This window comes from Anabrus simplex, chromosome 2 (genome assembly GCF_040414725.1).
Source record: "Anabrus simplex isolate iqAnaSimp1 chromosome 2, ASM4041472v1, whole genome shotgun sequence".
Taxonomy (NCBI): domain Eukaryota; kingdom Metazoa; phylum Arthropoda; class Insecta; order Orthoptera; family Tettigoniidae; genus Anabrus; species Anabrus simplex.
This window is the reverse complement of record NC_090266.1, coordinates 587,037,944-587,052,574: the sequence shown is the minus strand read 5'-3', so window position 1 is coordinate 587,052,574 and position 14,631 is coordinate 587,037,944. Positions and strand designations below refer to the sequence as shown.

Here is a 14,631-nt window from a genome sequence, read left to right as displayed (position 1 = left end):
TGCAATACATTGATGAATTCGTTGAGGCATGGAGTCAATAAGGCCCTGGATTGCTTCCTGAGGAATTGTGGCCCATGCCTGCTACACTGCATGGGTCAGTTGTTCCAGAGTTGTGGGTAGCTGAGGACGGTTGGCCAGTTGTCGACCCATCATGTCCCACACGTGCTCAATAGAACTGAGGTCCGGGGATCTAGCGGACCATTCTAAGGTTGTGATGTTGTGGAGAGCTTCTCTGGAGATGCGTGCAGTGTGAACCCAGGCACTGTCCTGCTGTAACATCCCATTAGCAATTTTCGCCATCATAGGGACAACCACTGGATTGAGTACCCTATCAACATACTGTCGAGCAGTCATAGTGCCCTCAACAAGCACTAATTGTGATTTCACATTAAAGCCAATAGCTCCCCAGACCATGATCCTTGGTGTTGGCCCTGTATGCCTCTCGACAATATGCGGCCCCTCTTCCCGGTATGTCGGCGCACACGATTCCGGCGATCACTGTGGGCAAGACAGAAGCATGATTCATCACTAAATACGACCTTATGCCATTCGTCGACCCACGTCAATCTTTCTCGACACCAGGCCAGCCTTACACGTCGCTGTTGTGGGATCAATGGAACACCTTCTGCAGGGACACGGGCTCGTAAGCCAGCTGCACACAGGCAATTCCCAACTGTTTGCTGTGTAACGTGGAGTGCCACAGCTGCTCGAATTTGCGCTACTCTTGCATGGGGTTCCATCCAGGCCATCCGAATGATGCGGTAATCCTCTCTCACAGTTGTCTGTCGCGCTGGGCCTGTGCCAGGTCTACGAGTGTGGGTACCTTCATTTGACCACTGCTGCCATACATGTTGTACCGTAGATGCCTGTCGGCCAACACATGCAGCGACAGTCCTTAGCGATAATCCAACCTCACACAGCCCAATTATCCGAGCCCTCTCTAACAGCAACAGTTGTTGATAGCGTGCTCTTCTCTGTCGTCGAGGCATGTTTGACGGGGAACACTTCACTGCACAGACTGCAAGACAACTACACTACACCAGAGTGCATATACTGGAGTTGATTCCTCCGCGACCAATCACATGGGGAGACCTGTAGCAACAATCCAATGGGTCTGAAACTTTGATCGTTTACATACCTGCATGGCATCGTTCCATATCTTGAAAATCAACAAAAATGACCAATGCCTTCATGGTGTTGCAATTTCCATTTTCTTAAGTGTATTATATATGTTTTTGCCCCCTGTTATTTATTATTCAATTTCTAAAGAAGTCGTTAATATTAAGACCCTTCTTTGTTAAATTTTATTGTTTGTTTTCTAACTGTTAATATTTTATATTATTATACATTCAGTGTAAAATGGATTACTTCGTGCCTGTATCTGATTTAAAAAACGACACCTCTTCAAGTTGAAAATCATGGTGGAGAGCTTCGTGAAGACTATAAAGGAGCACCTCAGGAAGATGGTTTCAGCACACCACAGGGACTGGGATGGAAAGGTCCCATTTTTCTTCACAGCCTATTGAGGGTCAGCCCACGAGATGACAGGCATGACACTTGCCAACATGGCCTTTGGTTGGAGCTGCACCTGCCATGTGACGTAATTTTTGGATAGGCATCGGATCGGGTGCAGCGGTTGAGTGCGAGTTCAGTTCAGCCCATGATTGAGACGGTCCAGTTCTACAAGTGGCAGCACTATTAAGTGAGTGTACAGCTGTGGAATGCTGGATCAGCGAGTGGACAGTGTCAACAGGAGTTACGTGAAATGATGGCAAATGCAAACTGTGCAACTGAGCGACAAGGGCCAGTGAAAGAAGATAGCTCTGAGTGTTAATGTGAGACTGTGTAGCTCGCCCGAGGAACTAAATTTGCTAGTTGATTATTATTATTATTATTATTATTATTATTATTATTATTATTATTATTATTATTATTATTATTGGCCTGAGAGGAATAAATTGAAATTTTATCATATCCATATTGTAATGGTTATAGCGTCTGCCATGCCAACTTGCTATGTGCTAGGGCGTCACCGTATCGGCCCACCTGCTTATGCTTCGACCGCACCAATCATGAACAAGGCTTAACTGTTAGACTGGGCCCCTCTCGCTTCTGTCCGTGGTAGTGCGGCCTAGGACTATGGAAATTACTCGACGACTAACCTGGAGTCTTCCATCTCGCAAGGTTCCTGGATACATCCAGCATCCGGACTGTTCTGGAAGGACTGGCATAGATGTATAAGACAGGAGTGACTTGCCTGCATTCGAGTTGGTGTAGTTCAGTCGTGAGCTCAGTCAGTGAGTGACTGCCACTACTGTGAAGTGTGTGAAATGACGTGATTGTCGGACTAGCATGCTACAGTGCAGACTGATGGCAAAGGAGAGAACGTGTAGCAGTGTGACTTTGTGAAATAACTGTTTAACTTGTAAGAATTATTTGTAGTGTGAGAACAAGTGAGAAACTAAGAGAGAGAGATAGTGTGCAAACTGTTTAAGTGTGTATTATGAGCGAAAGTTATGTGTAGTCCTGTGTAGTTTAGTGCTTAGTTAATAAATCTTAGTATAGAAGCTACCAGTCTAGTGTTAATTTATCTGACTAACCCGTCAACTCGTCACAATATTTTACATAGTATCCCCCCAACCTGCTCATTCTTGACACCCAGCTGACAAACATTTCTGGGGAGAACACTGTTGTCGCCTCATTAACTCCCTAAAAGCCACCTGGCAGTGTAGGACAGAGTTGGGATGTGTAACCAGAGCTCTCCAATTGTAGAGAACTCCAGGGATTTCTCCACATCAGAAGTATCTGGAAATTCGGCCTCCCTATTTAAGGCAGGCTGGATGAGCAGCAGCGGTTCAGTGTGGATTAAATTCCACCAACAATTAAGAACTGTCTAAAGCATTTGATAGGGTGGATCATGGGAGACTACTGGCAAAAATGAGTGCAACTGGACTAGACAAAAGAGTGACTGAATGGGTTGCTATATTTCTAGAAAATAGATCTCAGTGAATTAGAGTGCGCATAGAGGCACGCGGCTGTGAGCTTGCATCCGGGAGATAGTAGGTTCGAATCCCACTATCGGCAGCCCTGAAGATGGTTTTCCATGGTTTCCCGTTTTCACACCAGGCAAATGCTGGGGCTGTACCTTAATTAAGGCCACGGCCGATTCCTTCCAACTCCTAGGCCTTTCCTATACCATCGTCGCCATAAGACCTACCTGTGTCGGTGCGACGTAAAGCCCCTAGCAAAACAAAAAAAAAAAAGAGAATTAGAGTAGGTGAAGCTTTATCTGACCCTGTAATAATTAAGAGGGGAATTCCTCAAGGCAGTATTATCGGACCTTTATGTTTTCTTATATATATAAATGATATGAGTAAAGGAGTGGAATCGGAGGTAAGGCTTTTTGCGGATGATGTTATTCTCTATAGAGTAATAAATAAGTTACAAGATTGTGAGCAACTGCAGCGTGACCTCGAAAATGTTGTGAGATGGACAGCAGGCAATGGTATGTTGATAAACGGTGTTAAAAGTCAGGTTGTGAGTTTCACAAATAGGAAAAGTCCTCTCAGTTTTAATTACTGGATTGATGGGGTGAAAGTTCCTTTTGGGGATCATTGTAAGTATCTAGGTGTTAATATAAGGAAAGATCTTAATTGGGGTAATCATATAAATGGGATTGTAAATGAAGGGTACAGATCTCTGGACATGGTTATGAGGGTGTTTAGGGGTTGTAGTAAGGATGTAACGGAGAGGACATATAAGTCTCTGGTAAGACCCCAACTAGAGTATGCTTCCAATGTATGGGACCCTTACCAGGATTATCTGATTCAAGAACTGGAAAAAATCCAAAGAAAAGCAGCTCGATTTGTTCTGGGTGATTTCCGACAAAAGAGTAGCGTTACAAAAATGTTGCAAAGTTTGGGTTGGGAGGAATTGAGAGAAAGAAGAAGAGCTGCTCGACTAAGTGGTATGTTACATGTGATAAATATCATTCTTGATCCGTATTGATGATACTTGAATGGAATACAAAAAGTATTGATTTGTATTGATAAGGTGGTGAATTCAATAAATTAACTTATTGTTATTATTCCATTTAAGTGGTATGCTCCAAGCTGTCGGAGATGACGTGGAATAACATTAGTAGACGAATAAGTTTGAGTGGTGTTTATAAAAGTAGGAAAGATCACAATATGAAGATAAAGTTGGAATTCAAGAGGACAAATCGGGGCAAATATTAATTTATAGGAAGGGGAGTTAGGGATTGGAATAACTTACCAAGGGAAACGTTCAATAAATTTCCAATTTCTTTGAAATCATTTAGGAAAAGGCTAGGAAAACAACAGATAGGGAATCTGTCACCTGGGCGACCGCCCTAAATGCAGATCAGTATTGATTGATTGATTGATTGATTGATTGACTGATTGATTGATTGATAGTCCATTTCTGTGGGTGACACTACTGTGAAGTGAGTGTACGGCTGTGGAATACTGGATCAGCGAGTAGGTGTTGACGGGAGTGCTGTTGTATGTGAATTGATGGCGAATGCAAACCGTGCAGATGAACGACAAGGGAAAGTGAACAAGGACTCCTGTGGGTGTGAATGTGAGACCGTGTTGAGACCCCCCCCACCATGCAAACCATGGACTGCATAGCCACTATAGCTGTACAGTGATTTTAACTGTGAACTGCCCTAGAGTCCAAATGACGGTCACAGAAGTGTGTGTAGTGTAATTCTTTTAGCTTGTATGTGTCAGAGAGCGTAACTTGCATGAATGAACGGTGAGAACAGAGAGAGAGCATGAACTACCTTGACTGTGTGCCTGTATAATTGTAGAGCACTTAGTTAATAAATCTTGCAAGTAAATGCTATCAGTTGTGTGTTCATTTACCCACCCACCATCATGTTACGGTATGTATGTATGTATGTATGTATGTATGTATGTATGTATGTATAGTCAAAAAATAATACATTTCAATACGGACCATAACATGAGATTTGTAACATGTATGTACAGTATGTATGTATGTATGTATGTATGTATGTATGTATGTATGTATATACGTACATATGTATTGTACCATTATGCTATTCCTAAAGTAGAAATTAAATGAGAGCAAAGAAAAATGTGAGTGCCAGCAGCAAAGTTAAACGGAGTACATGAACTTAAAATGTCACTGAAGTCCAGATTGACATCATAGCAGAAGGCATAGAAATGTGATGGCCATGTAAAAAACCACGAAACAGGATTTGGAAGGTTGAAACAACAAAAGAAAGGAAAAAAAAAAAAGACATCTGAATTGCTCTTTTCTGAGAGATACATGGAAGTAAGCTGGAAGGATAAAATATCTTATTAAATCATCGCTATGGAACAAGGAAACTCATCTAGGAGAAGACTAACGAGAATCTCTAATCAAATTGCCTATAAACAGCAAAAATTACGTGGAGAAAATTCTAAAATTCCAGAAAAATTGATCCGTAACATTGGAAGAAAATCAGAGCGCTATACGCAACTTCAGGCAATCCACCAAGAGAAGAGTTAAACCAAGTGTTTACTATTCATATTAGCCAAGAAAATCAAATTCAACACTCAGAAATCTCATATTCACCACAAATAGTTGGAGAAATAAGTGTATTCAAAATTTAATGAACGTCATCAACATGTATTATTTCATACAACTTGTATCTTATGAATTCATGAATAAGCTTGTCACCATGGAGTCTTTCTAAGATGAGGGAATGGACTGCACAAGAGTGTATAATTTAGCTGAAGATGATCGACTGTGATCAGAGATGACACTCAGAGGAGCAGCTACCAGCCACAAGGGTCGCATGTAGCAGCTGAGGAGAAGAGACCAGACAAAAGAGTCACTGAATGGGTTGCTATATTTCTAGAAAATAGATCTCAGAGAATTAGAGTAGGTGAAGCTTTATCTGACCCTGTAATAATTAAGAGGGGAATTCCTCAGGGCAGTATTATTGGACCTGTATTTTTCTTATATATATATATATATATATAAATGATATGTGTAAAGAAGTGGAATCAGAGGTAAGGCTTTTTGCAGATGATGTTATTCTGTATAGAGTAATAAATACGTTAAAAGATTGTGAGCAACTGCGACGTGACCTCGATAATATTGTGAGATGGACAGCAGGCAATGGTATGTTGATAAACAGGGTTAAAAGTCAGGTTGTGAGTTTCACAAATAGGGAAGGTCCTCTCAGTTTTAATTACTGCATTGATGGGGTGCAAGTTACTTTTGGGGATCACTGTAAGTATCTAGGTGTTAATATAAGGGCAGATCTTCATTGGGGTAATCACATAAATGGGATTTTAAATAAAGGGTACAGATCTCTGCACATGGTTATGAGGGTGTTTAAGGGTTGTAGTAAGGATGTAAAGGAGAGGGCATATAAGTCTCTGGTAAGACCCCAACTATAGTATGGTTCCAGTGTATGGGACCCTCACCAGGATTACCTGATTCATGAACTGGAAAAATCCAAACAAAAGCAGCTCAATTTGTTCTGGGTGATTTCCGACAAAAGAGTAGCGTTACAAAAATATTGCAAAGTTTGGGCTGGGAAGAATTGGGAGAGAGAAGACGAGATGCTTGACTAAGTGGTATGTTGATATAGATGTTGATTCCCGTAGGGAATCTGAAATATTTGTTCCGAATGAGTAAATTTATAATACCAATATAAATGATCCGTTATTGGACATTATAAATTTTCCAGCTAACTCATTCCTGGTTGCCAGCGTTTCGCCCCCGTGTGCTAGGCTGGGCTCATCAGTTGGTACCTAGCACACCTACCAAGACGCTGACTAGTGCATACCAGGAATGAGTTAGCTGGAAAATTTATAATGTCCAATAACGGATCATTTATATTGGTATTATAAATTTACTCATTCGGAACAAATATTTCAGATTCCCTACGGGAATCAACATCTATATCATCTGATAGCCAAGCAGGCATCAATTTTTGGTAATGAGAAAGTTTCTCATAGTGCATTGGCACTGCCGGTGACTACAATTAGCCTACGCAGTGGCCTCCACGGTATGCACTAGTCAGCGTCTTGGTAGGTGTGCTAGGTACCAACTGATGAGCCCAGCCTAGTACATGGGGGCGAAACGCTGGCAACCAGGAATGAGTTAGCTGGAAAATTTATAATGTCCAATAACGGATCATTTATATTGGTATTATAAATTTACTCATTCGGAACAAATATTTCAGATTCCCTACGGGAATCAACATCTATATCATCTGATAGCCAAGCAGGCATCAATTTTTGGTAATGAGACAAAGTTTCTCATAGTGCATTGGCACTGCCGGTGGCTACAATTAGCCTATGCAGTGGCCTCCACGGTATGCACTAGTCAGCGTCTTGGTAGGTGTGCTAGGTACACACTGATGAGCCCAGCCTAGCACACGGGGGCGAAACGCTGGCAACCAGGAATGAGTTAGCCGGAAAATTTATAATGTCCAATAACGGATCATTTATATTGGTATTATAAGTGGTATGTTCCGAGCTGTCAGCGAAGAGGTGGCGTGGAATGACATTAGTAGAAGAGTAAGTTTGAGTGGCGTCTTTAAAAGTAGGAAAGATCACAATATGAAGATAAAGTTGGAATTCAAGAGGACAAATTGGGGCAAACATTCATTTATAGGAAGGGGAGTTAGGGATTGGAATAACCTACCAAGGGAGATGTTCAATAAATTTCTGATTTCTTTGAAATCGTTTAAGAAAAGGCTAGGAAAACAACAGATAGTGAATCTGCCACCTGGGCAACTGCCCTAAATGCAGATCAGGATTGATTGATTGATTGGATTGATTGATTGATTTATTGTCATGCAAACAGTATTGGAGAGGTTACATGCTGTATGAAATTAAGATGGGTTCTAGGATATAACAATATTAATAGACAGGGCGATGGTTGTATAACACAAAGAGGAAATAGATCCTATGTGAATTATGGGCAAGTGTAGAAGCAATAACGTCAAGGGGAGTTAAATGTTATGAAGAATGCTAGTTGTTTTACGTCGCACCGACACAGATAGGTCTTACGGCGACGATGGGACAGGGAAGGGTTAGGAGTGGGAAGGAAGCGGCCGTGGCCTTAATTAAGGTACAGCCCCAGCATTTGCCTGGTGTGAAAATGGGAAACCATTTTCAGGGCTGCCGTCAGTGGGGTTCGAACCTACTATCTCCCGAATACTGGATACTGGCCGCACTTAAGCGACTGCAGCTATTGAGCTCAGTTTATGAAGAATGAGAGGTATTAAGAAGATATGAGATGTGAAAGGCATAGTCTACGATGTGATAGAGTCGAGTAAAGTAAATACAGAAATGTTAAAAATGTATGAAGGTGTTAGTCGATTTTGAGGAAAGATGGAATAACTGTGATATTAGATGACAAGAGAATAGCATCATACTTGGTAGTTATTGTATGGCAGTGTTTTTGTTGAGAAGAGAGTATACTACTATGATTACAGCGTATTCCAACCTGAAGTAAAACTCATAGTAATATCCCCTAATCTGCTAACAGCCTCCATACTTGAAATAGCTATCATGGTAATGGATTATAATAGGGTTAATCGACACATTCAGAACTACTCCTTTCCAGATCAAGTCAAGATTAATGTTATGAAGTGATTCAATATAAATGGCACAGGAGAGTATATGTAATGTGAGCTTATAATATCACCACAGAAGGGAGTACAATACATTTTTGGCATGTGTCTGAATTAAATTGCTCATTTATATAGAATGTAAGATATGTATGACATAGTGAACCTTGCTTATATGTTACCTGAATTTCATATGTGAATGTTAGGTGTGTCGTCGCCATAAGACCTATCAGTGTCGGTGCAATGTAAAGCAAAAAAAAAAAGTTAAGCGTAGAAGTATTTTGTTGTGAATGATAGGCAAATACATACAAGAAACTGATTGAGCATTCCAAAACCTAAGTGAACAACTGAAGTCATAATAAAATTTCAGAAAGTAATAAGTCATTTAGAAATTTCAAAAAATTATTCAGATCAAATAGATTCAGATTAATCAGTCAAAGAATATTATACCTTAGTTAGGATATTGAACTGATGATGTTGAATGGTATAATTTTGGTTAGATACAATGCTAAACTCTAATTTTCAATTAAGGGTATAGACCAAGAAGAAGAATTTAAAAAATCAGATTAGAATAATGTGATTGTCAGATGTAGATTGTAACTGATCAATCTCCACTTATAAAAAAGCATGAAAGAGAAAAGCGAACCCATTTCAATTAATGATATAAAGAAAGTAGAAAGTAAGACATGAAGGTTAGTTGCATAATATGAGGAATCAGCTGTTCAGTGATTGCTTATCTTCTGGAAAACAATTTGTATATAATGATATTTTTCTCTTCATACTCTTTATTACATTATTATGTGTAATGGAATGGATAATTTGAAGTGTTATTTATGGAAATAATAGTAGGATAAGACGTATTAGAAATTTTTCGAGTTGGATATAATTGCTGTGATGTGTCTGATGGAGACGTCCATCAGCGAGGTTGAGATTGATGATATGGTGATTGGCGCATTGAATAGTCTTTCAAATCCCATGTAAAACTGAATCAAATTTCGACATTCCCTGAGAAGCTGGCTGGGCATCCTTTACGTTGACCAACCTGAACACAGGAAGGACATAGTATATATGTATGTATTTTCTATATTAGCCCATTATTGTTTACCACATGGGACACACCCGCAACGTAAAATATTGTAGTTTCAACAATAATTTGGTCTATAATATGTCACTGGTACTGTACTTGCTGGCAGCAGAAAGCTAAAAATTCAGAAAAGGAAACGTGAATATGCACTCATTGTCAGCAAAAATCAAGCACAAAGGAGTAGTCTGTATCACATGGAACTTGAAATTGGAGATTGCAATGATGATGTAAATAAGTGATTAGAACTACAATATCAGAGCAAAAGGACAGTTTAATGCAGAAAACAGAACACATGAAGGGATACTCTAGTATGCAGTGGATCCACCTCCAGTTTGGATTCAAGATGTAATATGAGCAGACATTAAAATATGCAGGCTTCATATGGCATCCTATGATATATCTCTTCATATTCAGTGAAAATGGTCCTCTAAATTGTGTTACCTCCTGGGCTGCTGAAGTTTACCCCCTAGATGGTCCCAGACATGTTCGATGTGCGAGACATCTGGCGATCATTCAGGCTACCGAAGTGTAGCAATGTTGCAGAGGCATTCCTGTGATACCCTTGCTGTGGGTAGCCAAGCATTATCCTATGAAGTCCTGCGGTGAAGGGCAACATATGCTACTGCAATTGTCATGCTCTGCAGCAGTCAATGACCCTTGTAACATTACTAGAGGTGGGTAGCCATGATCGTAAAGGCATCAAGTCTAAACAGTCTGACACTGTGGATGCATGTTCAAGACCCGTTGATCGAAAAAATTTATTCATCACAATGTTGACTGGTGGAGTAGGACAGGTGGTGGTATAGCATTTCTAATCACCAGACTGCTCGCCAAAAGCCTGGATTCAATTCCAAACCTCTTTGCAGTGTTCATATGGAGTGAGGGCATATGATGCTGTTGATGATGATCTGTCCACCAGATGGAGATGTTAAGCCTTGAGCCGACCCCTCAGCAATATTCTACAGGACCAACACTGGATTTTACCATCTCCCTTCCTACTATCATGTCATCTCATTTAATTCATCACTTTAACTTGTATCATGAGGTTGATGTCACGGAGGGCAACCAGACATTAAAACTTGCTACGAAAATTAATTTCGCTTCATACCCGACCCTGTAGAAATACAGGACAAGAATTGGACAAATATATTAACTGTTGTATGTGATGTTCTTACAGACCAGCACACAAGTAGTGGGTGTGGCGTGTCGCACCATAGCAAAGGAAGGTGGTCAGCATGAGGCCTCCCAACAAACACAGCTGTCAAAGATTCACTAACAGAACCTGGATTCTTTTTCATGTCTCTCACCTTATCATTACTTAAACAACCACAAATTATAAAACTACTACCCTATGCTTTACAGTTGGTGTAAGGCAGACTTCTAGCATTCTTTCTCCTGGATGAACGCAGACATACTGACGGCTATTTGACTCATCTTCTCAAGTTTAGCCTCATCAGTCCATAGCACAAGTTTAACTGGTCAAGGGACCAATCCATATGTTGTATGACCCACTGAAGTGTCCGAGATGTATGTCTGCATATTAAAAGAGGCCTTCTGTCAGATACACATCCACATAACCCAACACAACTTAAATGATACTTTACAACTGACAGTGGTAACTGGTTGTTCTATAGTTCTGTTGATTTCAGCACATATATCCACAGCTGTAAGCCTTCTCTTACACTTACTTCTGGTCAAATTATGTTTATCTTCAGTAGAATAGCCAGGATGGGCTCAGATGGTAGAGCACTGGCATTCTGAGCATAACTTGGCAGGTTCAATCCTGGCTCAGTCCAGTGGTATTTGAAGGTGTTCAAATACATCAGTCTCCTGTCAGTAGATTTACCGACACATAGAAGTTTCACAAATAGGAAAAGTCCTCCGTGTTTTAATTACTGCGTTGATGGGGTGAAAGTTCCCTGTGGGGATCACTGTAAATACCTGGGTATTAATATAAGGAAAGATCTTCATTGGGGTAATCACATAAATATGATTGTAAATAAAGGGTACAGATCTCTGCACATGGTTATGAGGGTATTTAGGAGTTGTTGTAAGGATGTAAAGGAGAGGGCATGTAAGACTCTGGTAGGACCCCAACTAGAGTATGGTTCCAGTGTATGGGACCCTCACCAGGATTACTTTATTCAAGAACTGGAAAAAATCCAAAGAAAAGCAGCTCGATTTGTTCTGGGTGATTTCTGACAAAAGAGTAGCGTTACAAAAATGTTGCAAAGTTTGGGCTGGGAAGACTTGGGAGAAAGGAGAAGAGCTGCTTGACTAAGTGGTATGTTCCAAGCTGTCAGTGGAGAGATGGCGTGGGAGGACATCAGTAGACGAATAAGTTTGAGTGGTGTCTTTAAAAGTAGGGAAGATCACAATATGAAGATAAAGTTGGAATTCAAGAGGACAAATTGGGGCAAATATTTGTTTATAGGAAGGGGAGTTAGGGATTGGAATAACTTTCCAAGGGAGATGTTCAATAAATTTTTCAATTTCTTTGCAATCATTTCAGAAAAGGCTAGGAAAACAACAGATAGGGAATCTGCCACCTGGCATCTGCCCTAAATGCAGATCAGTAGCAATTGATTGATTGATTGATTGATTGATTGATTGATTGATTGATTGATTGATTGATTGATTGAAGAACTCCTCCAGGATAAAATTCCAGCATGTTGGCATCTCCAAAAACCATAAAAATATAGTTAGTGGGACATAAAATACATAACATTATTATTTAGCAGCAGATGTTCTTCTTTGAGGTCCACTACGTACTCTGTCTTTGTGAGTTCCTGTCTCTTGTTTTCGCTTCAAAGCAGAGCAAACATCAAATTCAGACATCCCTAATTTTTCAACAAACTGCCAGTTTGATCAATTGACTGTCTTGTAGCCAAATAACATATCATGCTTTTCTTCACTCATGCTAACTTTTTTTTATCTCTGAAAACCATCAAAAGTAGTTAGTGGGACAGAAAGAAATAACATTATTATTACATAGTCTCTACCTGCAAAAACTGGAGCAGTACTGAAGAGAAGTCAGAATGGGAAAAACAGTCTAAACCAATGCAGACATTCAAAAAGAAGGGAAAGTAGTTTGCATTATAATTAACCATGGATGATTTCAACAACAGAAACAAAAGAGTCTTTATATGTTAGTACATTCTTCGGTATAGCAATATAACAGAATCCATGCTAATGTTTGGTCCACATAGGCTGAAGATTATTTTACAAGTATCACTCCTGAGGTAGTTACATAATACCTACATAATAATTCATTATTATTTTAGTGTATTTTAGTTCCGAATGGACAAATACCTGCAACAGGAAATAAATCAGAAAACCAATAAATCTCAATTATTAAGTATCAGTTTCAAGAATATAGGGAGAGTTTCAAAGGCGAGTTAAAACTCTTTGATGCAAGTGTACATAGAACTGAAAGAGCAGAAAGTGGCCACCAATTGAACATTTATCCACAAGTCTGACTGCTTAGCTGAAGGGTCAGCCATGGTTGATTTATTTTTCTGGCTTAGAGAATGGATGTTTGTGTGTGTTCCAACACTCTCTTCTTCATATTCACACAACACAACACATTACACTACAAACCACCACAGAAACACACAATAATGATTACACCCCTCCATGTATGGTTAGAGTCAGGAGGAGCATCCAGCCACAAAACAGGGCCAAATCCATATGTGTGACACAGTTCACCCACCTGCAACACCACAGGTGTGGGACAAGTGGCAGAAGGAGGAGGAGGAGGAGGAGGAGGAGGAGGAGGAGGAGGAGGAGGAGGAGGAGGAGGAGAAGAAGAAGAAGAATAAGAATAATAAGAAGAACTGAACATCTATCCACAAACATTAGTTTCACAATTTCTGAGAGAAGATGGAACTTATAATCTTTTCAGTCTGTTGAAACACAAAATGTAAAACTTAGAACAATGAACATACCTGTAAAAATGGAGTGTTCCGAGTGTCACATTTCATGTTTTTGACAGACTGAAAAGTTTAACATTTCTATTAACTATGTCAACATTGAAAAAAATGGCTTCTTTCATGACAATCCCTGATATTTTACTAAACTACCTAAGGTTGGTTCCACAACTGAAAACCTTTGTTTTATCACATATGGAACTACAAAAGATAAGTCATATGAACATGATATACAAAAGGTTGTATACCAAATTGGTGTAAATTCTGTCTGAAGATTACTACTACTACTACTACTACTACTACTACTACTACTAGACTGAAGTAAAACAGCCAAAAATAATTTCAGGAACCAACAGAAATATGTCATAATTCAGCAATTTTCCTTTTGAATCCTTCAAGTATCAAACATCACTTACCTCTTGTCCCGTTTCTTTGTTGATCCCAAGCTGCACTTTCCCGTAAGTGCCTTGTCCCAACTTTCTAATAATGTCAAACCTGCAACAGAAGTTAAATACTGTGAAGCTGTAAACTGTCTGGCCAAAGGTAGCGATTTTAATTCCATCCTCTTCCTTACTACAAACTTGCATTCACTGAGCACAAGACTGTCATCACCATACCCTACTAACAAAAATAACATTTACCCATTATCTAGCCTATTAATCTACTGTCAATCTGTTAATCTGCTTAAAAATTGTTTTAAGTAACCTCACATCAACAGATTAACCAGAGGTAATCAGTACTGCACAAGGCAATGTTACATTCAGCACTGGTTCTAGAGGGTCTTCATTCTCCTGTAGAAGGGATACAATAATCAAGCTACAGTAAACTCCTGATTTAACGGATAACTAGGGGCTAAGTGTTATCCATAAAATCGAAACCTGTTAGAACACAAATCTTAGAAATTTTATTATTTAATGGCCTGGTGCAGGTCTTTTGAGTTGACGCCGTATAGACGACCTGTCTAGAACGGGGCCCTACCCATGATGAATTCT

The 14,631-nt window shown here is 39.8% G+C and overlaps 1 protein-coding gene across 1 annotated transcript in view; it reads right to left on the bottom strand.

Annotated features, from left to right (window-relative positions):
* Positions 1 to 14,631, bottom strand: part of Nuak (Nuak family kinase 1) — a 585,653-nt gene that overhangs the window by 272,735 nt on the left and 298,287 nt on the right. Inside the window, exon 3 of the mRNA XM_067140970.2 lies at positions 14,056 to 14,134. Within this exon, the coding sequence (XP_066997071.2) occupies positions 14,056 to 14,134 (79 nt within the window). The remainder of the gene's footprint in view (positions 1 to 14,055; positions 14,135 to 14,631) is intronic.